The sequence below is a fragment of the Pollicipes pollicipes genome, unplaced genomic scaffold, assembly GCF_011947565.3.
Source record: "Pollicipes pollicipes isolate AB1234 unplaced genomic scaffold, Ppol_2.1 Scaffold_2555;HRSCAF=2994_pilon_pilon_pilon, whole genome shotgun sequence".
NCBI classification, from domain to species: Eukaryota; Metazoa; Arthropoda; class Thecostraca; order Pollicipedomorpha; family Pollicipedidae; genus Pollicipes; species Pollicipes pollicipes.
In genome coordinates, this window is record NW_023596136.1 from 42,404,221 (window position 1) to 42,430,327 (window position 26,107).

General features: G+C 52.9%; 1 protein-coding gene across 1 annotated transcript; it reads right to left on the bottom strand.

The window, feature by feature from the left end:
• Positions 1-17,880: 17,880 nt before the first annotated feature.
• Positions 17,881-19,853, bottom strand: LOC119101504 (homeobox protein Nkx-2.2). The gene is made up of 2 exons (XM_037224847.1): positions 19,830-19,853; positions 17,881-18,381 (listed from the first exon to the last, which is right to left on the bottom strand). The coding sequence occupies exons 1-2, from the start codon at positions 19,851-19,853 to the stop codon at positions 17,881-17,883; spliced, it is 525 nt and encodes a 174-aa protein (XP_037080742.1).
• Between the last annotated feature and the right edge of the window lie 6,254 nt (positions 19,854-26,107).

Sequence of the window (26,107 nt, forward strand, 5' to 3'; positions counted from 1 at the left end):
AGCGTAACAGTTGGTATTGTCCTATGCTTGAAGCAACATTATCTCGCTGCGCGTCATGCAATCTACATCCATCACTAGATGCAGGCATCATCCAGAGACCGCATTAACTTTACAAAGAACGCTTTGTGTCCAGGCAGAGCCGACATGTCTGTCAGCTGGGTTTATGGACGCCTGCACCGGCACTGGTGCTTCCGCTGACAGCCGGCACTGCCGGCCCGGCAGCGGGCGAGCGGTCCGCTGCGCCGTCACCCAGTTTTCAATCAAAGTCAGCGGCGACAAAGGCTGCGCGGCGGCCGGGCGGCGCGCCAAATAAATGGTGCATATTATCCGGGCCGGGACGGCATATTGACAGGGCCTGGACGCCCGCGCGGCTCGGCGCCCCACTGGTTGGCGCCTTTGTCAACAGCTGTTTGCTCAGCTGACTCAGGTTTTATGAACACAAAACTGCGATTGCCTTACGATGACGCCTCGGTGTTCCGGAGATACACGATGGGTGCGGGGACGCCGCTATTAAATACAGTTTCGGCAGCGGGAATGAGGAGCTTGGAGCGGGGATTTCCTGGAAAGGGTTCGTCAGTGAGGTCGGTGGTCTCCGTTTTACCCGCTCACCCCTCACCAGGGATGACCTTTTGAGCTCGGTTGGCCGCCTGCCGCCGCGATGGCACGTGCAACCATTCAGGACTGGGATGGCCGCAAGACACATCTAAAACCTCTTTCCCTCCTGGATATCACCGCGGCATGCGGCAATCGCCAGATGATATTGATAACCAAATATCATCAGAGCCGCGCGCAGAGCTTACTCAGGTAATTCGTCTGCAAAGATAGGCGCTGCAGCACACATTTTCGGTATTCAACAACTATTACTAACTGCCATTTGGGCTATAATCAAGCACCTAGGTATCAATGTTTTTCTTTTTTAATCAAATGACAATGACAATGGCAGATGTGTGCATCACAATGTCGTTCCGTGTCGGCAGTAAACTATTGGATCCTCGTTTCGCTACACTGCTTGAAGAAGTGTATCTCTCAGCTTTCTACTTTACTTCTTCTAGCATTTGTTGCCATTCACAACACTTCAACCGAGCTCTTGAAGTGTACAAACTGGCGCTCCCTGATATCGAAGTCCAATGTTGCGATGCAAACCATTTAAAAGAGGTTTAGTCGTCGAGCCTCAACAGCTGCCATTGTTTTCCTGGTCCTCTTATGCCACTCCATTACGGAAGACACATCCTCCGCGATCATGTCCAGCTTCAGAACCACTATTCCCAGCCGTTGGCCGGTCATCACGCTGACCCGCCCGCCATCCCGTCCACCCCGTCTGAAGTCGCCGCGGCTGGGGGCGCGGCAGGGGGAGGGGGAGGGGGCGGCAGGGCAGCATCGATCGGTCCATGCAGTGGCCGCTCGTAACTCAATCAGGGCCGACGCCGTGCACGGGCCGGGCCGGCCCACACCGAGCCGACAGGTGCGGCCGGCCCCGGCTCGCTCATTGCGGCCGCCCTCCCGCTGGGCGGCCCGTACAGACCACCGCCGCCACCGCCGCCGTCGCCGCCGTCGCCGCCGATGACGACGGTGTGGTCCGTGTGCAGCCGGCGTCGGCGCACTTTAATTAGCGCCTGCGGGCATTACCGATTCATGCGGGCTTTGAGCGGCGCGGCGGTGTTGGCGGCGCGGAGAATCGCCGCTGTCAGCTGACAAATCACGGTCATCAGCGGCCAAAGCGCCGCCGCCGCGCTAATTCCAATCTGTACTTAACGCGGTCGCCCGCCGGCCCAAGGCTCTTTGTCGCGTATTTTTCATGCCTGCAACAAAAGTCAACTTCCCCTCAGGCCATTGTGCGCGCGCTGTTGAAATGAAGAACTCCGATTTGCACTGAGCAGAGGAGAAAGCGTGAGAAATGGGCGCCGGCGTCGGCGGGATCGATGGGGGGTCGGTCGAGGCGGCGACACGCTGCGTGTTGGACCCGCCTGTCGTCCGGCTGGGCTGCACACAGGCATGGGCTCTTGCTGTGACGGGGTTTACCCTGCAAACAACGCGCCGACCAGCCGTGGGTCTGGGAACAGAGGCACGGAGTCAGAGGGGAACACCCGTGCGGGGCGGGGGGGGGGGGGGGCGGGATTTGCGTCGTGGCGCCGCACGGACGGAAATGTTCTTCAAATATGGAAAGGCTGCCTTTTCGTTCCGACACTTCGTACGCACCTCTACCCATCGCCGTAACATCTATCATGATAAAATATCGTTCAAATGTCCGAAACACAACAGGGCCTGAATGCTGTTCAAACCCGTATTTCACAGCACTAAGTTGCCATTCATTTGATTGCTTATAGTGCGGATGCGCACCTGCAGCAAAGCTGCTCTCCCTACAGTCCTCCTGGTCTAACACTGGGATACAAGGCCACAGTAATGACCAGTCATATCGCTGTCAGATATATAGGTTGTATGTGTTAATGCGCCCCGTACATTACAGGGAAGTGTCACGCCTGGGTACTTGACTTCGTCATCACTTGTTTTCTAAAACGTCATGCTCTCTTGGTCTAGACTGTATATTTTCAACGAAGACCATGGGAAAGCACGGATATCTTGCATTTTTTTTATTGGCTAGCACTTTGGATTATCTTTATAGAGTGTTGAAAAGGATGTGTTTTGCAAGCATTAATAGAAGACATAGAAATGCCGTCGCGTGCCGCAGGATACGCGGCATACATACTCCACGCAGAGCCGTCAAGCCGCCATGAACCGCAGCACCGTGCCCCGATGGCATCTGTGGACATGAGTTCAGCGTTAAAGCACAGCTCTAATTGCTATAATTTTGCTAGTCGCCAAGAAGCAAGCATTCTTTAGTACACACGATAAAGTAATGGTCAAAGCTTCCATAGAGGCAACAAACAAAAACAGCAGTGGTTAAAAATTAATCGAAACATTCTAATATTTACACCAAAACAATAACATTATAAAAAACAAATAAGAACATAAAGCCTTGAGCCAGCGCCTCCTTGTGCTGCTGTTTGAGGAGGTGGACTTAGAAGTCACTTTCGCGTGGGGGAGGTGGGAAGGGAGGTGATTTTCCCGTAGGGAGATAGAAAGGGAAGTCACTTTCCCGTGAGGAGGTGGGAAAGAAAGTCACATCCCTGTGAAGAGGTGGGAAGGTAGGTCACTTCGTCATGAAGAGGTGGGAAAGGAAGTCAGTTTCCCTTGCGCCAGCGCGCCACCGCTTAACGGTGCAACGGCGCAGTTTTTGAAGGAAAAATATATGGTTGACGGATTGTTTTTTGTATTCGTTATCATCTCGAGGCTGATATAAAGCTTCGCAACAGCTACCCTATGTAACAACTCGTCCTGCCCTCACCCAACGAACAACAAAGTTACGATGAGCACGATGGCTTTGATTCGGATCAGCTTTACTCACATGTGAGCGAAATGCCACACAAGTCAATTGCCATTGTAAAAGTAAGGTGATGGATAGGACGACCTCTTTTAGAGGTTTTGACGCTGCCAGTTTGAGGGGAAGACCACCTCATCATCGCATGGAAATATCTACATGCATTTCTGCTTTCATAAAATAGCACATTTGAACAAAACAGCTCAGTGATTACTGCACTTGTGTGGTATTCGTTAGTGACATAAAAACGCCGCAGATATGTGATATTCTGTCGTTTTCTTCACGGTTGGGTCTCTCGCGCCTGCATAATCGCAGGGGCGCAGGTACGGGGGAGGAGTCATGGGACTTCAGCCCGGCCGCCAGGACCGATTTTGACCGAATTGGTGCATGATAACGAAACAAAAGCGATTTCAGTTAAGTTTTCCAGCTATTTTTACAAGCATGACAATTTTTTCCCGTTTATATATATATATATATATATATATATATATATATATATATATACATACACACACACACACCACACACACATATATATATATATATATATATATATGCATACACACACACACACACACACACACACACACACACATATATATATATATATATATATATATATATATATATATATATATATATATATATATAGACTTCACATCCGCTCTACCCTGTCGCAAACCCTGGCTGCGCACAGGCACAATCGCGCCGCATGCAGTTGAAAGTTCGACACTATCGAGACTGGTTCTTTTTAAGGATTATGCAGTAGACCAGGAGCGGCGCAGCAGGGGGAGGTGGACAGAGGGGAAGTTGCCCTTCCCCTCCCGGAAGGCAGGGGAAAGAGTATGTTTCCCCCTCAAAATTTTAGAAGGCTCCTTTTGTCTAAGCTAGCAGTCAATTAAGTTACCAAATTCACATCAGGAGGGCCTCCATGACTGAGCTGGAGGAAAATAAATCGGGTTCAGAACACCAGTCCCTGCATCAAGAGACCAGTTTTGTGGACAATGAGACCGCCTGAATGAATCTGGCACACAGATACAAGTACCCAATGTTTTTTGTTGGGTACTTACAACAATTTGATAAGGTAGCATGTGCCGCTGTCCCCAGTCCCTGAATACCATACTTCCAAGGAGGCTGCCAAGGAGGCTGCCAAGAAGGCCACGTTTTGAGCGGGTATCATTTTTTCCAGGAGGCCCATGGAACATTATGTTTCCCTCCAACTCAAAACCCGTGGCGCTGTTCCCGCAGTATAGAACAAATGTTTTGTTACTCACGTAAAAATGCCGGTCGTTGAATCGATTATCCTCACTTTTACCCAGCTGTAAAACCTGCAAACCTGCATAATATCCGCAATGTTATAATAGCATATGCTTAGAAATGAACCATGCTCACAAGAGCCAGCAAGTCGCAGGGTGGCGATAGTCCTAGATTAATAACTGGTGGACGACTTTGGGTTCCGTTTGGAAATACATCTACGGTTTCTCGCGTAATGGCCAAGTAAACGCGGCAGCTCAAAATGTCAAAATATTCTGCAGAGCAAAACGTTTACAATGAAGACATATGTCAACGTTTCGATGAGAAGGTGTCATCATAATTGTGCCACCTTTTGGTAGAGCTTGTTAGCACCACCAGATCTGTTAGTTTCTAGGCTCATCACTTCAAGGCCCATTGTTACCTTAAGTGGCATGCAGGATACGTCGCCAAGTAAAGTAATCCTGCCACATTACTACGCTAAAAATTAAAGCTGAAGATCCTCATGTCTTAGTCGTCAGGTGTTGCTACTTTAAGCCCCAAATTTCCATTTCAAAAAGGAGAATTTAGGCAGCGGTGCGCGTAGGAACTTCGCAGCGTATGTGGGTGTGGGGAGGGGAGCATTACTCAATGACTACCCCGAAAATACCCAGTTTCGTGCACCTCAGGCGCGTCAAATATATGGTATGGTGTAAAACGCATTTCGGGTTCTTGTTCTGTTTTCTGTTGCGTTGCTACCTCAAATTTTAAAATGTATTCACGGTTACAGTTGCTCGCGCACATGGTAATGCGTGCGATAAATTTGACAAGGGAACAATCTGCGTCCTCAGGGACCACTACACGAGTACCATGGAACCTGGGACGTGCAGCACCTCTGGTCAGCACGTGAAGAGCGGCGCCGCTTCCAACGGGGCGGTACCAAATAGTAACCAGTGGTGTGTATGGTTTATTCATGTCAATTGTTATTTTGACATTTTGATCTTTTCTTTGACCCAATTTTTTCGCAAATTTTAACCGCGAGATTTTCGTGACACAATTAAAAGACCCGAAGCTAGGCCAGCTTGGGTGACAGCTCACGGAATCAAGGTCGCTACTTTATAAAACGACTGGTATATCAAGTGAAACATTATGTGAAATTTGGCGTCATATATTGTACACTCGTCTACCATGTTGTTTTTTAGTTGGACTTTTAACAAAACAGCTGTTAAAACACCAATTTTTAGAATCTCTCGTGTGCCTGTGGAAGTAACCAATTTGTTTAGCAAAGAACTTTCAGAGATGGAGTTTCGCACATATTTTGAGACACTCGACGCCCTTGATATCAAATGATGGAGAACAAACAATTGGGTACAATCTGACATTAACTGGAATGTTTCGTGGCCATAACGCAACCTTTCTGCTTGACATGAACGTAATTATTCCGGAGATACTTGGTCTGACGTCACGACGGGGCTCTTTCCCATTGGTCAGATTCCTGTGGGGTGAGCTGAATGCCCGCTAAAGGTCGCGTGGGTCCCGGCAGTGGGTGGAGCAGAGGAAGATCCGACCCAGCGGCTTATCCCACACAGGTCAGGTTAGAATATTCTATTTTTCCCTAAATAGTGTCGTTTGGAGATAATCGTGGTTCCCGCCCTATCTGGATATAACTTTTAAAAAGAGGGGTAGCGTCTGTTATGTCATCTATATATATATATATATATATATATATATATATATATATATATATATATATATATACATATATAAACAAATGTATCACTATGCATCTAGACGTCATCATACAAAGATGTCAGTCACCATTTCCAAAAGAAATGTTTAGAGAAAAGACGACAGTTTTTACGCCGACAGAATCATACTTGCATTATTACGCAATTCGGTTGACTCCATAACGAGATATACTCTTAAGTTGAAAAACTACGACCACATCTAAACACTGCAGCCCCTTTTGTATATTAAAATATATGAACGAGGATTGTTTTAGCTGCTTCACCGCTGGACTCAGTCAAACCCATCAAGCGAGAAATGTGATGAGAGTGACGACTGTGACTTCAGACCTAAATGGCTTTTGTGCCATCACTGCTGAGGAGTTACAACTCCCTTAACACACCATGCATCGGGGCCAGTCTTTTCGTAACGTGTCAGTTAAAAAAAACAAGCGTTAATTTGACTACTTCTCAGTTCGAGACTAGTCAAGATCAGGCACATTTGTGTCCGCAATTCTCACCTGCCCTCGAATCGAGCGAGCCACATGCAGTACTGTCCCCCGGATTCCGCAGCACACGGGTTTTGGTCAGCCTTTCCGTTCCCCGCTCCAGCGTCCCGGCAACTTCCGCCCCCCCCCCCCCCCCTCCTTCCCTCCCCGTAGGCCCCTCCTCCGTCGGCCGGTCGCGCCTCCTCCGCCGACTGGAGCCCCCCTCCCGGACAGACCCTGAATGGCGGGGGCTCCTTTCAGGGGCTGACTTCTTTTCAGGGCCTATTTGATCCGGTGTTCGGTCGGGCTCGATCTCTGTATCAATAAACGGGGGGACACCGACACCACCTGGTGCCAGTCAATATTGGCACAATGTCTATGGGAGTCTAACGGGGGAGAGAGCTCGTCGAAAATGGCGCTGGCCTGACGCTCCCATCACCCCACTCCGGCCTGCGCCGATGTTAATTGCAGGGTCGACACGACCGAACTGAACGCTCAGTGATTCCACACGTACATTTGATCCGAGCGACTGAGACCAGAGCTGTTGTGATAGACTGCCGCCTAGCTGCGCGGAGCAGCAGCCTGTCCAGCACAGCCTCGCACACAGCTCATCCAAAATCAGCGTAACCGGCAATCTGACATAAGCAGGAAAGTTAGCAGGATAGAGAAGGCGAGGTGCGCCAGACACTGATCCGTTTCCAGTTCTTCTTGAGTGGAAAGTGTACATACGGCGGGTGAAGATGTATGTGGCATGCGTCAAAATATATAGCGTTATTACTCAGGGGATCAGAAAACTTCCCATCGTGCCGAAGTAACAGAACGGTGATGAGAGAGCATTGTTACCTAAAATGCCCCCGCTAAGAGCATTCTTCCATTAATTCACGAAAGTTAACCACGAGCAGAGCAAATCTTTAACAGCAGACATCACTTAAAAGACTCTTTGAATATATTTGTTTTGTTAGTGTTCTATGCAAGCTCATGAAAGTGAATGGAAGAAAAAACATTCCCAGTAATTGGGAGTTTTCGTGATGATGAATATGCGCTGCTTTGTGAACGCCAACAGATGTGGTTAAACACAGAACAAATGTAACGGTTATTTGATAAATGAGAGGGAAACAAAAACTCCCCACAAATATTCACAACAGAATTGCTGTTTTTGGTTCTTGTGGTAGCGTGCCGTACCTTTTCACCCCGCCCCCCCCCCCCCCCCCCAGAAAGCTATAGTTGGCCATCATAAGTGGTTTATGTAATTTCCTGACCGCGGAAGCGCAGACAGGCAGACATAGAGACAGACAAACAGATGGGCAAACATACAGACCGACAGACACACTGACGGACAGACACACAGACAGGCAGACACGGACAGACAGACAGACCGACAGCCAGCCGGCCACCCAGCCAGCCAGAGAGACAGACAGATAAACGCAGAGACATACAGTCAGCCAGTCAGCCAGCCAGACATAAGCCAGTCAGCCTGTAGCCAGATAGACAGATAGACAGACGGGCAGACATGCAAGCGGAGAGGCAGACAGGCAGACAAACAGATGAACAGACAGACGGACGGACGAATGAACAGATAGACAGACAGACAGATGAACAGATAGACAGACAGACAAGCAGACAGACAGGCAGACAGACAGACAGACAGACAGACAGACAGACAGACAGACAGACAGACAGACAGACAGACAGACAGACCAACCGGCACTGTGTCAATGGTGGTGAAGCACAATGATACAACTTTTGTTCTTTTGTGCTGCCGCACAATAAAAAGAAAGCTCTATGAAACCAAACTCTGAAACAGCAGCTTGATAGCACCACCGAAGTTTTTGTTTAGCCATTGATGAATGAAACATATTATCTTTTTTACGAAGGCTCCAACCAATACGTCTACATACTGCTATTTAGGAGGGGTGTAAGTTGCAATTTTTCTGTATGAGGCTCCCAGTAAAAGGCATTTACTGTCCAGCCTGGTTCGCTCATTTTGGTACCTATTCATAATTCTGTTGTGATACATATCTGGCATAAGGTAATTGTACAACTTTGAGAAATATTTTAGAAAAAAGGCATCTGTTTGCAAAGCAATACGGGCTCGGATGCTCTCGGTCAAAGTCAGAGTGAACTTCGTAAGTTGTTAAGTGCATGTGCGAGGAACATTATTCATATAGATAAGACAGTAGTCATTACATTATTCCTCGGATAAAAACGAGGAGAGTGAAGATATAGATTCGTTATATCTTTGCGCATCTATATCACCATTCTCCCGGTTTTTCTCCGAGGAATAAAGCTAGGACAACTGTCTTATCTATCAGAGCTGGCTTCGTATTGGCTAGTTACCACGACGTCCACCGTGTTTCATCGTGCATGCTTCAGGCAACTACATCCTCTCGAAATGGTTGCACTGCTTGGAGCCTGGAACTTGCTCTAAAGCATCTCTTTGAAAGTATCTTCCTCAAGTAACAGGCCGGTTCTTATCAGCCCTATAACTCGGTGGTACGAATACCTTCCATTTGACCCAGCCGATCACCGCGCGGATGTCTGACTGATCATGACGCCTTTTAACAAGAACCCGGAGGCCCAAGTCATGGTCATAATCACTGCCTGCGCTGAAGATTTTCACAAGATAGCAGTGCAACATGGCGTGCTGTTAGCTTAAATGGACACCGCACTTTTGGGCAGCACGTAAGCAGGACATTCAATGGACTGGGAAGCAGGAAACTAGTCAAAACATATTAAGGACTTACCATTTTTACGACTTCTTGGTGATTATGGTAACAAACCGAGTAGGCAGAAAAAAATGTGAAGGGAACGGTTTCCCCGAAGAGTCATGTCCAAAGCCGTGAGGCCCCTCCAGAACCGCACTCATGCTACGGTGTTGATGTCGCTGGCGATGTCGCTGGCGGTGTCGCCGGTTCACCAAGTATGTTCAAGGTATCATATTCTCCCGCCTCGAATTACATAATGGATATTCAAATCCGTGCTGTTCTTTACTGCCAGCGTTCATTCTACACGAGGTCATAGAAATAACGGCCATGTCTCTAACGCACAGTTAATCGCCACATATAACCCAGTGCATTCGTCGTTTCCTGCCGGCAGCTTGACTCATGCTTTAGTATTGTATTTGTTCACGCACAGCCATCGACGAGATCGGTGAAAATAAACAACTAAAAACTGCTGCATGGCCCAGATGCACATTTTGGAACTCAAATCAACCGTGAATACTTTTCAAACCCCGCTTAGACGTGTATTCAGAAAGCCAAGAATACTAGACACGCTCCCTTCAAGCTGCGTCAGACAAGGCGTGACACAGCACAGCCAACTCTAGTCAAACCCTGCCGCGTGGACCACGTCTCCACCGCCGCGGTCGCGCGCCGGGCAGGCAGACAAAGCCGAAAGGCCATCCCACGCCAGCTCCTCCTCTCCAGCTCATTCAGTGTCGTCCCTTCAGACGCGTCTCGGTGGGCGCGGCGGAAACGCTGCCCGGCGGCGGCGGCCGGCCGGCCGGCCGGGCTCGGTCGCTCTGCCAGTGAGGAGGGCCGTGCTGACGTCGGAGGCTGTGTGAGCGACGCCTGGCGGCTCCCGGAAGCCGACGACCATTGTCCCGTGCCCGTCTCCATAGGCAGGCCGGCCGAAATTCATTCTGTGCAAACAACGCTGACAAATAAAGATGGATGATGCCCGTCACGCTCGCTGTAAATAGGCCCGGCCGATTTCTCGCCGTTTGCCGGTGTTGATGTTGGACAAACAGAGAGGCAGCGTCGAGAGCAACCCTCTCCGCGCGGAGACAACGCGTCCGCACCGACGCATTCTTCCGCCCCCGCCCCACCCCACCCCGCGCGGCGGGGGGCGTGCACGCGGCCGCGACGCCGGGAAGAGGGGGCAGGAGCGGCGGGGGAGCCGCGCTCGGCCGGCGTAACAGGACCCGAGCGTACGGCCGCGGCGCGCGCTCCGGGCAATAAAGCGCGCGTAACGGAGCCGCCGCGGCGCCGCGCCGACTGATTACGCCCTTTGATGGCCGAGACGATTTCATTAAGTCCTTTGAGCGCGGTGCAGCATCGCCCCCTCGCGCGGTCGCCGGCGTCGACGTTTTATTTTGTCTGCCGCGGCGCCTGCCGTAATTTATCCTAATTTGAGAGCGGCTTGTTGACATCTTCATCGACGCCGACGCGGCGGGGGTCGAGGCGCCGGCGGCGTTTAGCGGCCGCAACAATGGAGCTCATGATGGATCGGCGGCTAAATTAGCTTTTAGCCACCAGATAAGCGGGCGGTGAATTTAATTTCGCCGCCCTCCGCCGGGCTCATAAGCGGGTGGCAGGTTTATCTGGATCAGGCGGACGGCCGCGCGCCGGTGTCAGCGCCGTGGATACCCCTGACGTGGGAAGTAACGGTGGCGCCCCGGCGGCCATGACGGCATCGGTGCGAGGACGGCGTCATCCGACTCAAGGGATGTGCTGCTGGGGCAGAGCAGGTGGCAACAGCTCAGAGCGGGCCCGAGGAGATGGCTGCGGAGACCGCCCGGATCACCTAGGCGTAAGCCAGCGTCGAGTCGGATTCATTCGAACTTTGAACCGGGTTGCGCGGTTCGTTTGTCTAACGCGCTGCATGCCACCGTCATCACATTTGATTTGCCGTGTTCAACGTGGGCCATGCACGTTACATCCACCGTGATGTCACCATCGATGACAGGAGGGGATGTGCGTGCTGCTGGGTTAGGTGGAACAGGGACAGCCTGCCCTGGAATTGATCGCATAGATGATCAGATGCAATAAGATGGGTCCAAGGTAGAGCTGGGCTTCGGTTACTGGAATTTTTGACATGTTTGTCGTGCACATGCTCATGGATGTGTATTCATACACGCGGGGCATGAATGATAATTCGTGCATGCGCGAAACAATGCACATAAAAAACACGCATCGAAGTCAACTCGGTACTTGTGCAAAGGCGATACGCGCCGATATACACGTTGACAGCGGTTATCACTGTGAAGGCTACAACAAACAGTCGCAATGCCCAATGCGTGAGGAAGTTTAATCGTGATGTCATCATGGTTCTCTCCCAGGATTGGAGCGTAAGAACGGGGCATGAGGTTGTAGACAGTTGTGTTGTGGAGCAAGCGTGGTGTTCCGATCGACAGGCGTGCTGTTTAACCCTTGGCCGCTCTGTTTCGCCGCCTCGCCCGAAACAGACCGACAGCCAGATAGGTTCAAAAGTCTTATGCTGTGTTATCGACACTCATTGTATCAGGAGGTACTGGTTAAACAACATTATAGGGTAAACATTCTTTGTCATGACGGAACTTAATTTACGGTCGATAGAACTGACGATAGAACCAATGTTTGGTCTATAACGTCATTTAGCCAGTGCCTCCTGGTATATTGAAGTTTGATAACTCAGCATAAGAACTCTGATCATGTACTGCCGAAAATTCGGGAGCTGAAAGTCTTCCTTTCTATCAACTTAAACCCTAATCGTTGTGCTAGTTTGCGAGAGTTAAAAACATTCGGACAAACACTTCGTTGGCTGACAGCCAAACTTAGGTAACCCAGACCGCATTAACTCGCAAAACGAGATTGCTTGAATTTTAAAGTTTCGTTCCCTTGGTGACATGGGAGACGATGGTCCGATGAGACCAATTGAGCGTACGCTAGCTTCCTCTTCCACATCAACGCGTCGCGGGCATGATATGAGGATGATGGGTGCTGTTCAACCAGGCATGTCATTCAATTTTCTGGTTTGCGTTTAAACCGAGTTTACATCACAAAATAACGACGCAGTCAACCGGTTGCCAATGTAGCAATCAACCTCGTAGTAAATCGCGTGGTTTGAAACGACTAGGCTTTCTGAGAAGCCGCACGACAGCCACACTTTACACCTGAGGGAAACCTGGCCCGCCTGACACGAAATTTCTGAGGCTGTGATTTGTTTGCGCCCGGCAAGAGCAGTGCTCAAAGCATATTGGGCTACAAAATCGCGGTCACGACTCGGTTCATGACCTCCGCTCTGCCTACCGTGACTTGATCGCTGAACGGGCGCGATCAATAGCTCATGCAGGGCCCGTTCGCCCCGCGCTGAAGAATGTGTTGACGGCGCATAAAAGCCACGGCTTTAATACCATTGTCTGTTATGCAGCGCAAGCGGCTTACCCGCCGCTTCACCCCGAACACATTTCAGAGCTTGTCACCGCCGACGTCGGGTCGCGCGGGAAATTTACGGCGCGCCGGCCGTTACGTGTCCTGGCTGAGTCAGCCGGGCCGTCCGGCCGGCTCATGCCTCAATCACGCCGGCGAGCAAAACGACCGCAGGACATCGTGCCACGCGAGCCATTCGGACCCGGTTACGAGCCGACCGTGCGCCGTCGCGCCCGCGGCACGTGGCACGCGGCACGTGCTGTAATCGGGTACACGTGCTGGCCTATCCAATTATTCCTCGCCGCGGGAGTCACCCACGCTCGCGGCCATGAGAGCGAGAGGGGCGGGGAGGAGGGGGGGGGGGGGGGGAGCCGATGAAGGGGTCCGACAGACGCGGCAGTCTGGGAATGATCAGCTGACCGAGGGCCGATCGGACGCTGGATTGGGGACAGGCCGCCGCCTCAGGTCATGTCAAAGTTGGGTCTCGTGCTGCTCAGTGTGACCTGACCACCAGAAGCAATGCTGCATGGTTGTCTTGGTGCTAGTCAGATAAATATCTGATGATGGGCTATGGACAGGCCAATGAGATAGCGTTTTAAGATTGAATACGTAAGGTCGATGTGTGAGCAAAAAACCATTTTGCCTGCTTTGCACAAAAAAATAGCATGTTAAAACATCCATACCCGTGGGGTGTGCGATTACGTATTCATCGCATACAAAAAGTGTCTCACCTCAAAATGTTCTATGCGATAAAAACCTCAAACCACTAGCATTTTCTTGCGTTGCTAGGTGGGTGCATTTGACGTCATTTGGTGGACCTCCGGCCTGCATCACCTCCCGTGGTAAAGCTGGTAACGTGCTGGCCCGCTGTATATGGTAACGTGCTGGTCCGCTGAGACACCGAGTCTCTGGAAATTACAGCTGTTTTTTTTTCAAAAACGTTACCACTGAATTTGGATGTCGTAGCTCTTATTTTCGGCCCAAAATAAACAGCATATTTGACTCGTGTCATTAAATCAAAGCGAGTATCAGACCGTAATACACATGCCCCAATTCGTAACACTTCCCGCACCAATGAGGTTCCGGGTTCCATTCAGTATTAGCCCACCCATAGCGGGGAGGTCTCCGGTCAAATACTCGAGCTGAAACGTCAATTACGCTAAAAGGCTGTGGCGGCGGTGTCCAGTGTGCTTCAGTAGCATGTGACAAATGGCCTGTGATAGACTATACTGCTCCGCCCACCGCGCGGCGGCCGCGTTATGATGTCAACACGCTCAGCACTTGGAGCGGCCCATTACACCGGCAATCGGCAATTGAATGGGGCGCGACCGCGCTGGTAAGCGATCCATGGCCTGCTTAGCTAACTGGCGTGCATCTAGAAAGTGGCGGGTGTGAGGAGGTAATGAGGCCGGGGAAGCAAGGAAACGGCTATGGCTGTGCCGCGAGGCACTCTTGGGTGGGAAGGGGCAATCAAAAGCTGAGTGCGGTACTAGAGCGCGTCAAAGCTCTCGTAACAAGTCAACGTCTTTGACACTTTTGTGAACTTGGATGCTGTTGTCGGCCCCGACAAGTGTCATCCCAATCTGGCCTCTTTGTGTCAGAGCTGGCGCATAACACGGCGTCATGACCGGATCTTCTGTCGCTGACACGTGGCTCGGTGTCAGGCTTGCCGGCAGTGGCTCCCCTCTCTCCGACCCGCATTCACCCCAGGAGCGGTGACCCTCTCTGAGCGGCCAATCAGTCCCTGGACGTCCTCGTGCAGTCACAACTGCACATCCCCCGCCGCGCTGCCCGACAATCAGGGAAATTACAGACCGGCAGCAATGAGTTGGAAAATCCCCTGTCCGGCGCTCTAATAGATAAATAACGCAAATATGGCTGCCGTCCGCCTAAAAAGCCGGCCGTCGCAGGAAGCATCACCGGCGGCTCGATGGATCGGAAGGCCGTATATTGTGCCGGCCGTCGGGCGCCGTCGGGCGCCGGGCTGGGCGCCGTCGGACCGCGTCCGACCGGCGACAGCATTATTCAGCGGCCGCCCGGCTGAGGGACAGGCGGCGCGGCCGACAGCCGGCGCCGAGACGGCTCGCTGCTCCCGGCCCGGCGCCGGCTCCGGCTCCTGCCCGAGCCTCGGCCCCCGGCTCCGCGAGCCGACAGCCGACGGCTCGCTGCTTCTGGCCTCCGCTCCGGCTCTCGGCTCCCGGCTCCGTGCGGTCAACAGCTGGTGCCGGACAGCTGCTGGTGCCGGCAGGACTGCTTCCGGCTCCCGGCCGGCTCTGGGCTCCGGCTCCGGCTCCGGTTGCCGCGACGGTCACGACGAGACTATGTATGGCGTGGCGAAGTCATGCGGTGGGATCGCTGGATTGATGGAAGCATGCGTAATACTTCATCTTGGCCTTTCCACTTGTTTGATGTTTGGTTTCAATACCATGTTTTAGACGTACAAAAGATATACAACGTCAGACTGTATATATATATATATATATATATATATATATATATATATATATATATATATATATATATATAATATACACAGCACATGCCTTTGTGTGTATTATACCTTATAATTTTGTATAGCTATCATTTCACCCATACACGTTACATTTCTCTCTCTCTCTCTCTCTCTCTCTCTCTCTCTCTCTCTCTCTCTCTCTCTCTCTCTCTCTCTCTCTCTCTCTCTCTCTCTCTCTCTCTCTCTCTCTCTCTCTCTCTCTCTCTCTCCCTCGCCCCCTCCCTACCCATCTCTTTACCTCGGTTTCCCATGTCCGCATGTGACGGTATTGATCGCGGCTTCGGAGGGTCGCCCGAAAAGGCCGCCGCCGGCTCCGAGTGTGATAAATGACGTGAACACACCCACAGAGTGCGGCGACGGTAGGGCGCACCGTGCCACCTGGCTAGCGCCTCCTGCCCGGCCTCACTCCGGCCTGGCCGGTGCCTCCCACCCGGCCTCACTCCGGCCTGGCCGGCGCCTTCCGCCCGGTCTCGCTCCGGCCTGGCCGAAGCCTCCCGCCCGCCCTCGCTCCGGCCTGGCCGACGCCTCCCGCCCAGCCTCGCTCCGACCTGACCGACGTCTCCCACCCGCCCTCGCTCCGGCCTGGCCGAAGCCTCCCGCCCGCCCTCGCTCCGGCCTGGCCGACGTCTCCCGCCCGGTCTCGCTCCGGCCTGGCTGGCGCCTCCCGCCCGGCCTCACTCCGGCCTGGCTGGCGCCTCCCGCCCGGTCTCGCTCCGGCCTGGCTGGCGCCTTCCGCCCGGTCTCGCTCCGGCCTGGCCGACGCCTCCCGCCCGGCCTCACTCCGGCCTGACCGACGCCTCCCGCACGGCCTCGCTAAGGTCGGCTAGAGCGGCACGTAGGTGCATGTAAGCACTTTATCTTTACACACCCTGCACTCTTTACCTCTTTCTTTCCACATTGTCCCATTGCAGCCTCACGCTGCTTTCAAAATAAAATTTCGATCATACCGGGAGTCGTAATTTACCATCCGTGTAAGCCGTGAGTGGTGGATATAATTGCTTCGACTTCAATGTCCAAATATTGCATGATCGTTCGTTAAAGTTGTTTTTGTTTTTGTGCCAGTGTTTGCAACAGTCTGGTGCCGTTTTGCCCCGGAGACAAGGGACATGTATTGTACCATGTGTGCTGGCAGAATAAACCGGAACAAATTTTATTGGCGTTTAACAAAACTTGAGTTAACTTTGGGACTTGTACTGTACCGCACGTGCCGGGAGAATGAACTGGAGCGGACTCTATTGGCTACTTTAACAGCTCCGCGCTATCGCGGAGTTTAACAAAAACCATTTACAAACGTCGGAATGAAAGAGCCCCAACGTAGAACTCCAACGCCTAACGCAACGTTCGTCGAAAGATCACTGAACAGTCTGCAGCTGGCACTTCATCCGCATTGTTCGCTTGTGCATTGAGCAATTTCACCCAGTACTAGATGTGTGATGTGTGTTTCAGCTAGAATGCTTCGAGGCAGCGATCCAGGCTCTAGTGAACGTTCTGTAACCGTATATGGAACATATTCTCGTACATCTACACATCGTACATCGAACAAACCTATGTCATCGCACGGGCGCGGGCACATTTAGATGGGAGCTCGATGTCGTCACCTAGGTGAGACGCTAGTCCATTTTTACACTCAATGCACTAATCACAAACACAAACAACTGACATCTAGGCGCGGGTAACGCCCACGATCCATCCATTATCGACTAGAATATTTGAAATATCTCGGCGACACGACCGCCGCCGCGGAGCATTAGATGAAGCGATCCAACAACAGCCCGAGGATGCGGACTCAATCCCTAGATACGTCCATGGGTCAGGGCGACAGCGGAGGATTACCGAAGGAGCTCTCCGCCTAAAGCGGTCGGAAGTGCGACCGGTTTCACTCATCTATTGGAATGTCAGCTTTTCTTAATAGGCTGTCCGAGCTGTCAGATCTGAACGCGTGACTCACGAATAGAGTTTTGGGAAATACTGCATGTAGTTAGGAGCTACAATGGCCATTTACAGGGGCCGGTGAGCTTGATACGGTTTGTACTACGGAGGACATTAGGAACCAGGGTCGACCCACAGCGAGAGTGGTCAGACAAATGCCTCAGTCAGAACAACACGGCAAAGGCACTTTGTACGTGCAGTGCCCAATGCCCACGTCCGCCAATAAATACCTCGGCCGCCACCTCGCAGCCGAGCTCAACAACCGCAAGCGTCCGTCCGCTCGCCGTCCGTATCACAAGTCTCGCCGCCCGAGCGTCCGTCACTGGGTCACTTCGGGCCCGAGCGCGGGGCTCCGCGGGCCCCAGCCGGGCCTCAGTGGGCCCGCCGCCCCAGCCGTCCGTCAAGGCGCCGCCTCCGTGCCGGGCGCGGGGCCCGGCGGCGGCGCGGCGGCGGCGCCCAGCCGTCCCCAGAGCCGCGCCCAGTGCAGCGGGTGTCACCACCAGCGCGGCTGCATCAGCGGGTGCGAGTAGACGGGCAGCGCGCCCATCGTCGCCATCACCGAGGTCGACACGGACACGGCCGAGAAGGGCAGCAGGTCGAGCGCGGCGCCGAACGGCAGGCCGTACAGGTCGGGCTTGAAGGCGGCGCCGGGCGAGCTGCCGCCGCCGCCAGCTGGGCACGGCTTGCCGTCCCGTACCAGCACCGGCACGGCCACGCGCCGCGGCGAGCCCAGCGGCAGCAGGCTCAGGCCCTTCTCCTGGTGCGCGCGCTTCGTCTTGTAGCGGTGGTTCTGGAACCAGATCTTGACCTGCGTCGGCGTCAGCTGGATCAGGCTGGCCAGGTGCTCGCGCTCGGGTGCCGAGAGGTAGCGCTGCTGCCGGAAGCGCCGCTCCAGCTCGTACGTCTGCGCCTTGCTGAAGAGCACGCGCCGCTTGCGCTTCTTGGCCGGCAGCGAGGCGTCGTCGAGCGTCGCGTCGACGGCGACGTCCAGCTCCTCCTCGTCGTCATCGTCGTCGTCGCGGTCGGAGGCGGCCGGCGCCGGCTCGGAGGGCGCGGGGCTGTCCGGCCCGGCGGCGGCCGGCGGCGAAGCGACCGGCGTCGGCGAGGCAGCGGCCGGCGGCAGGTCGAGCGCCCCTGCAACGCGCAGAAGGGCGGACGTCAGGCGGGAGCGTCCCGTTCCGATGGCAGAGGACAGCGGCGACAGCGTCCAGGCCGCCCCAGCGCCGCGTCCCATTGGTGGGAGGCGCAGGGGTCGCCGCCGCGGCTACCTACCGGTCAGGTGGGGGCGCCTCAATGAGCACAGCCATGTGTATTTTCCAGCCGACTGGCTCCAAATGGCGCCAGTGTGGGCTGGTGACAGTTCCAGGCCAAACTGCGCCGGGGCTGTTTGTCGCTATTCAAATAATGACGCGCTCTCTGTCTGTCTCCTTCCACGCTCCTATGCTGCGGGACCGCCACACCGCTCCCGTCGCTACGCGGGAGTCTGTGAGCCTGCTTGACAGCTGTACCGGAAAGCGGCATTGGGATCTGTGAGTGGCCGTGTGATTGGTGTCAAATGGGCCTCGGGCGCGGCTGCCCACAAATGACGTCGGGCGGCTGTCCAGTCCAGAGCGCTGACGCGGCTTGGTCCCGGTACAGCTGCGCAGCCGGGGGTTTTCCAATGGGGACCAGACTTTGGGATAGGAAAACCGCCAGCTCCAGCGGCCTCGTTCACGGCAAGCCGGAAGGTGTTTGTTTCCGATTTTGTAACCGTGACGATGTAGGCTCGAGTCATGAATATTCCGAATTTCTGCGTTCTCCAGGGAAACCAACGCTAGAGGTGTCGATAATGGAGATTCGCACGTTACTTCTAATTCTGTGCACGTGAGTCGTTATATAATGTAAGATCGGAAGCGACATGAATGACAGCATGACACCAAAAGCAACAGCGAGGCTAGGGCCAAAGGACTGATGCCATGCTTCAAAGGATTAAGCGATTGCACCAGTCCCACATTATTTATGCGTAATGTTCCAAAGGCCTTAAGAGGCTCAAAGTTGAGAGCCAAGATGCCATCGAACCACCGAGGCTGGTTCTGTCTGCTGGTTTTTCAAGCTCACGACGGTCCAGAGCTGAGCGAAAAAAGCATCAGCTTAACGAAAATACGAGACCAGCGAACCAGGGTTGTTGGTTCATGATATAAAGGATGCGCAAAGTGTAAGGTGATCGAACCGTCATTTAGAGTTGAAGCATTAGGCCCGGCAACAAAAACAATAGCCTCATATAGTACCATATAGCCTCATATCAATAGTTATAAGAGCCTTGTTACGATCCCGCCTGGCAGAACGATCAATTGCGTGACCTGACGATCCGAGCCACCGGCCCGAACCAGTATTATGCTGATGACATCTTTTACCCGATCACTAGCACACCCCTATAACATCACATCATCTGTGTTCGGCTACCGGGGGGCGTCCTCGATTGGCCATGGCCTATTTTGTCGGATGTGGTAATGACTGTGTTGCCCGTTAAGCCTTGTTTTCTGCCCTGTGTATGAGCCGATGCAGCATATGTAAATAAAGATGTCATCCAAATCTTCTGCATAAATATCAACGCCGGTCAGTAAATAGGACTTAACGGTCATCACCATCATACATCGACTCTGCCTAGGCCCAAAGCATGTTAAGCTCGCGGCTCTCATCCAACATCTCCCCCCGGTGGTGCGAAGAGGACGACCACCAACCCCGGCCATCAGAGCACGACCAGCGCGGCGCTCCTCCAGACGCCGCCGGCGGCCCGGCGCGGCCGCGGCGGACCCGACGCGGCTGCGACGGACCCGACGCGGCCGCGGCCGGCACAACTCAATCTCCACCGCCGGCCGGCATTGTCCAGCCGTCGAGTCATGGTCAACGCATCGGCATTGTTCTGTGGACCCGAACGACGCTCATTAGGGCACCCGTCGGCGGCGGCGGCGGCCGACGGCGCGCCCCCGCCGGGCCCGTGACAAATCGCGGCCCACATTAGCCCCGTCACGTGACGGGGCGGGTGCACCGCCGCTAAAATCTTCTAGCCGCAATCGGCACCAATTTATGGTCAACAGGCAATTCGGCCAGTCATGAAAAATGCAGCGGAGAGGGCGTGAGAAAGTCAGCTCTCAATTTGCTTCGAATCAGCCACCGGCGGAGCTCATAAAACGTGCCCGGACCCGACCGATCAAAAGGGCCATTTAATAATGCCCGCCAGAAATAAATGAGGCTTTTCGATATTATGAGCTTTTCGATATTACGTGTTAATAAAATCGTGCAGCCGTGTCGGCCGGCCCGGTGGGCCTCAATTGAAGCAACAATGGATCAATTAGGGGCGGCCTGGCACCGCACGCTCGGTCCAATTAGGGCAAATCACATTAGGGCGACTAATGGTGACCGGACCGGTCTCCGCGGATGATGCTCCGGCGTTTGATGGACGGTGGGCAGCCGGACGGCAGCGGGCGCGGCCGGCGCAGCCGGGCGTCCCCCGCCGGGTGATGGATGAGGGTGGGGGTGGGGGTGATCCGCTGACCGGCCGGACCGCTTCAGAGGCCGCCCGACATCGAAGGGGGGGGGGGGCGTGGTGATGCCGCGACATTCACTGCGTGTTCTTAACATTCACTCTGGTTGTAGACAGCTTCTGAGACTGGTGTGAATTTGTTCGACATTGACCGGAAACAAAACCGTTACAAGTGGAAGATCTTCCAGCACGCATTCTGGGCAGCTCTATACGGATTCCAACGAATAAAATACTTAACAGGTATATACATAATGAACAAATATACTGTGTTTATCCATCTGCATAAGGTGAAGTGCGCGGTGAATTAACAACATCTCTTGGTAAAACTGCATATATGAACGGTCGCAGCCTTCTGTACATCATCTCTGCTTTATGACCAGAAGTTTATCATTATCAGCCTCAACCTTCTGCGATTATGACAGCGGGGATAGAAAAAACGTCGAGCCGAGCAAAACTCAATGCCGTGCTCTAATGCACTTCGCGTTACCTGGATGTCGGTTCTAATAGGGGCCTATCAGAGTTAAACGGGCCCGCGTTCAGCGCTAAAATATTTGGAACAGTGGTATTCATTGCTAAAAACATGTCGCCGTTGACAGTGCTGATTTGAAAACATTGGCCGCAGTTGTTCTTCGGTCTATTATGCGAAGTAACCGGTTGTACAGGGGGTAATCTGGCTGACACAGAAACAGCGGGTCAGTGTGGCCGCTCTTAATGTGAATACGGATTGGTTTGGGCCGGATGGCAACGCTCATGTACATGATCAGCATATCACAATTTTGTCCTCCGGTTCCAACACACGACAGTGATGAATGTTGTGGTCACTTGGGTGTCGACCAAAACACGACGTTATGTACACTGTCATGAAGGTATGCCCTGTCAAACGCTCAAAAGGTTTTCGGAACATTTTAGAAACACAAAATACTTAGGTATTGAGAACACAAAATACTTAGGCATTGAGAACACACCATACTCATGTGTCAGATTCCAGTCAGCTTATACATTTCTTCCCTTTATGACTGCAGCACCGTGCCAAAGTCAGAGAGCCGGATGTAACTGGCGGTAATTACCTGGGACTATTCTGAGCCTCGCATCTGTCATGGTTCATAATATCCCTTGTTGGCGTTGGTTAAACACACCCTTAATTGCTTCTGCGTGTTTAAGTAAAATTTCAAAAGCATTCACGAAGTTTTTGTTATGTGTCTAGAAGGATACGGTGTAGTGCCTACGGTTGGTGTTGTACATTTATTGAAATGATTGGTATTCGAGAAGTGACATTTGCTGCTATTCAAACAACCCCGAATAATGGGATTCCAGCAAGAAGCTAATGACAAATATTAACTGCATCCGTTAGAAAATGGTTCTGAAACACAATTATTTAAGTGACATTGTTACCTGTGGTAATGCGGTGACCGTGTTCGTTACCTCAGACACCCTAACCAGAATCCTACCGGTATTGCTGCAGACGTTGCAAGCTGGATGAGCCTTTTCCACCTTCTGTTTACAGTGTCATCACTCTGTTTGAACAGTTCAGTACTTCTCCTTTGCATTCAACTGCCAGACATGCTCAAACCCACTGGAGTCGGACTGGCCGTCTTTCCCGCAGGCGGTGCGTGATTTCTGTTGATACACACTTCACCACGCGAAGTACTGCTCAACATCACTTCTTATCCGCGCTAATAGAGTTTCAGTCTTGAAGCACGTGTTTGCTTTGCTACTCAGACCTCGTTGCCATATTTACCCAGGGCGCAACTCGCTTTTAATCCTGTCACGAGCTGACTACCACTTATCGCTTAGCAGTGCTATGAGCGCCCAAATCATCCGATTTATCTGGCAACCCTGACTCATAGGTCTGTGAGCAAGAAGACGTAGTGGACCGTGGTCAAACTGCATCTCTTGGATGTTCAGCATCATCCATGTGATCATTCATGCAAAACTGACTAAGGAGCGATTTGGTACGCTCTCGTTTGGAAACGTTGTTTCCGTCCTACACTAATAAGGCAAGACTTTTCCGTTCAAATACTTTGACACGAGGGGATCGTGCATCGGGCGCGCTTGGCGCTGGCCGCCGCCTCCAACAGCTTCGGCAGGCGGGGCATGGCTCTGGCACTAAGCAACAAAACCAGACGTGGGCCATGGCTGTGTACCCCTCTACGGTAGCCGAGCCGGTGGAGGTAACCCAGCGGCCCTGGACGCGAGTTCCAGGGCGTACACTGTGTTGAACGACCAAAAGAGGGGGGGAGAAGGTGCTTGCAGCCAGCTGACTTGCAAGGGGGAGTCAACTGCACGAAAAGGGACTGCGACGTAGGAAATCGCATATTACAAGGAAAAGTTTTATTTAGTCACAGAATGGGTGCATTGTCCCACAAATTTTATTTGCGCGAGTAAAATGTACTTGCTGTGCTTTTAAATCGCTTTTAGTCGGAGGCCATCCGTCCCAAACGTTAGACCTGGCGGCAAAATGAGGACCGCCTGCGCGGAAAAGAAACCCCCGCACCCGAGGCCAGCTAACGGCCGCGTCGCGCCACTGCAGACTGAACACGGCCAGGAGGCGGTGTCCTCACTCCTGAGCCTGCCGTGGCGCCTGCTGTAGCCGGCGGCGCGGCCAGCAGGGGGTCAGTTCGGCTGGCGCGGGCCGGCCGGACCGGGGGCGCCGCTGGCACGTACCAGGGCCGGTGAGCGTGGCGGCGGCCGTGCGCTCGGCGCAGCTGGTGTCCCGCAGGTTGAGGATGTCCCGCACCGAGAACCGGGACGCGTTCCCTCCCGGCAGCGACATCTTCATAGTCCGCCGGCGGCCTGGCGCGAAGAAACGGCGTAGCGTCAGGGGGTCATCCCAACGGATCAGCACGCACACAGCGGAGCGCAGGCACGCCCGCAGCCCACGCACACACGCACACTGCTGCGTACCTGCACGGAGCACACGCACGCAGTGGCACACACGCATCACACGCACACACGCACACGACTGCGTCACTTGACTTGGCCAGCACACGAACGTACCATACACAGCTGCATATTGGCGCATGCACGTGCTGCTCACTGATGCGTACATGTGCGTTGCACATGGGTACAGTTTCACACCATCATAGGCATGTCCGCACAAAGCTGTGCCACTATCGGATACGCATTATATAACATCCAACGCCGCAACAGCCCAGCCGCCCCACCACAAACCTGGCTGCCTTCCGTTAACGTTCGGGCCGTTTCCCAATGTGTCCCCAACCACGCCTCTCTTTCCTCTCCACCGTCACTGCAAAATCGTTTAATGTCACCCAAATATATATCCGCGAAAACGCGTGGGACGCTTCCCTCTAACCCTGTCAATATGGCCCTTGCCCTGCACTACTCCTTGCAACATGCATTGTTTTCGTATCTTTCCCGTTATGAGCCCAGTTTCAGCTCACACAGCACACAGACGCCGCTGCGTTGCCCCACACATGCTCGGAGGTGACTTCAACCCGCTGTCACCTCGACACCCTCTCGTGGGTCGCTCTCGGGCGTCAGCAGTTCGCTAGTGCGAAATGCGCTCGACTCGACCAGCAGGTGGAAGGGATTGCCACTGAAGGGGATTGAAGCAAACCCGAAATCACGAGCACATCCCGCACCAGACGCGAACGTGATATTCGTTGGCAGGGCCAAAAAAATATACGCTTGAATATCCTGCCCGCCAAACGCGGGCTGTATGAGCGCTCAGCACAGCCGTGCGCTGCACGTGCACCGCGGCCACAAGTACCCGTAAAGAGACGTCCTCCCACAGCACGCGCCAACATACGATCCGCGATCAGAACAACAATGCATGGTATGATACATGGCACATACGGATCATCAAGTGCATGGCGTTCTCATCACGTGTAACGCTTGAGCATGCGCGAACAAGTCCGTGGAGTCCACGTGATCAAGTGAAATGGTCCGATCGTGCCAGTATGCATTAGGCTTGACTTGAACATCGACTGGAGGGGCCCACCAACGCCGTGCACTGGCAGAGGGCAAAATGTTTGCACGTGAGGCACGATATGAGCTGAATCAAGGCGATTACGCCTTACAAGGAGGAAAACTGTTTGAGCTTGCGAAACCTACACGGATTGCACCGTATAAAGGAGATAAGGAAATGCTAAACTTTGGAAAAGCAGTTTGAATTATCACTGCTTTTGGTCTTCTTTGTCAAATTCTAGATGATCTATGCTTCACACTGGAGAGGGGAAAACTGAAAAACATTCATATGTCAAGATTCCCGAAAAGTATGCAAAGCTCCGGGCATGATGCGCTTCAAAACAATATCGAGCTTGCTTTTGCCTCCCGCCTGAGTGCCTTTGCCGACTGGTGATGACATTTGATATGATTATTAGGATCGCGCTGTTTCACGTTTAAGCCAATTACCTTCCTATAACATGTGTGCATATCTGGATAGCACGCGGTCATATGTTCAAAAAATGAAATGTCGCACGAACTTGTTGGACTGGAACACAGCTCCTCATTTCAAAAGGTTATCAGCTGCTTTTTCGGCGGTGAAACTGAGGTCTGGACCCCTACTAGCCGTGGTGCTAAGTCTGCATGTACCCCTGCCAGTCAGCGGCTGCAGTTGGAATTATCTGGGCTTAACTGACCAGCTGTAATGCGAGCCTGGAATACACTCCGACTCGGCCGAGGATCCGGTGGGCGACGGCTCTGCAGGGCTCTAGGAAGCTCGCCGTGAGCAGAAGAGATGGATGTATTTCCGTTGGAAAACACATGGGATTTTTGCTGCATTCAGCGCTTTTCAATCAGAGTTGGGATGGCTTCATACTGTCGTGCAGCAGGGTCAACATGGCGAAGACCCTCCAGAATAGGTAAAGACACGGTGATGTCCTTTGCTTGTTCATCACAACTGATAGAGAGGAAAATTTGTAACTCTTGGACTCCAGGCGTAGCCTCTAGTTACTGCCCTCGGCAGGGCGATGAGGCATCAAGACGCCGAGCACCCGATTATTACGAAGTTATTATATTTACTCCTCCGATTTCTGCTTGGACTGCTTTCATTTATTCGAAATGGACCAACTTTCAGCAAAGCACTGCACATTCCGTTCAATGAGGAATTACTTCTGGATTTCACGCACACTGCAAATATGATGTTCGGTTGAGGTTAAGTTGTTCACAGAGCAATGTCTTGGGCAATGTTCAATCGCGCATTACGCGTAGTTCGGTCATCGCTCGCGGACCAAAA

Coding starts and splice junctions, on each gene's coding strand:
- LOC119101504 (XM_037224847.1), bottom strand. CDS start 19,853: ATGGCCAATCGAGGACGCCCCCCG. Junction 18,382..19,829: donor CCAATCGAGGACGCCCCCCG/GTAGCCGAACAC, acceptor GACGACGAGGAG/GAGCTGGACGTCGCCGTCGA.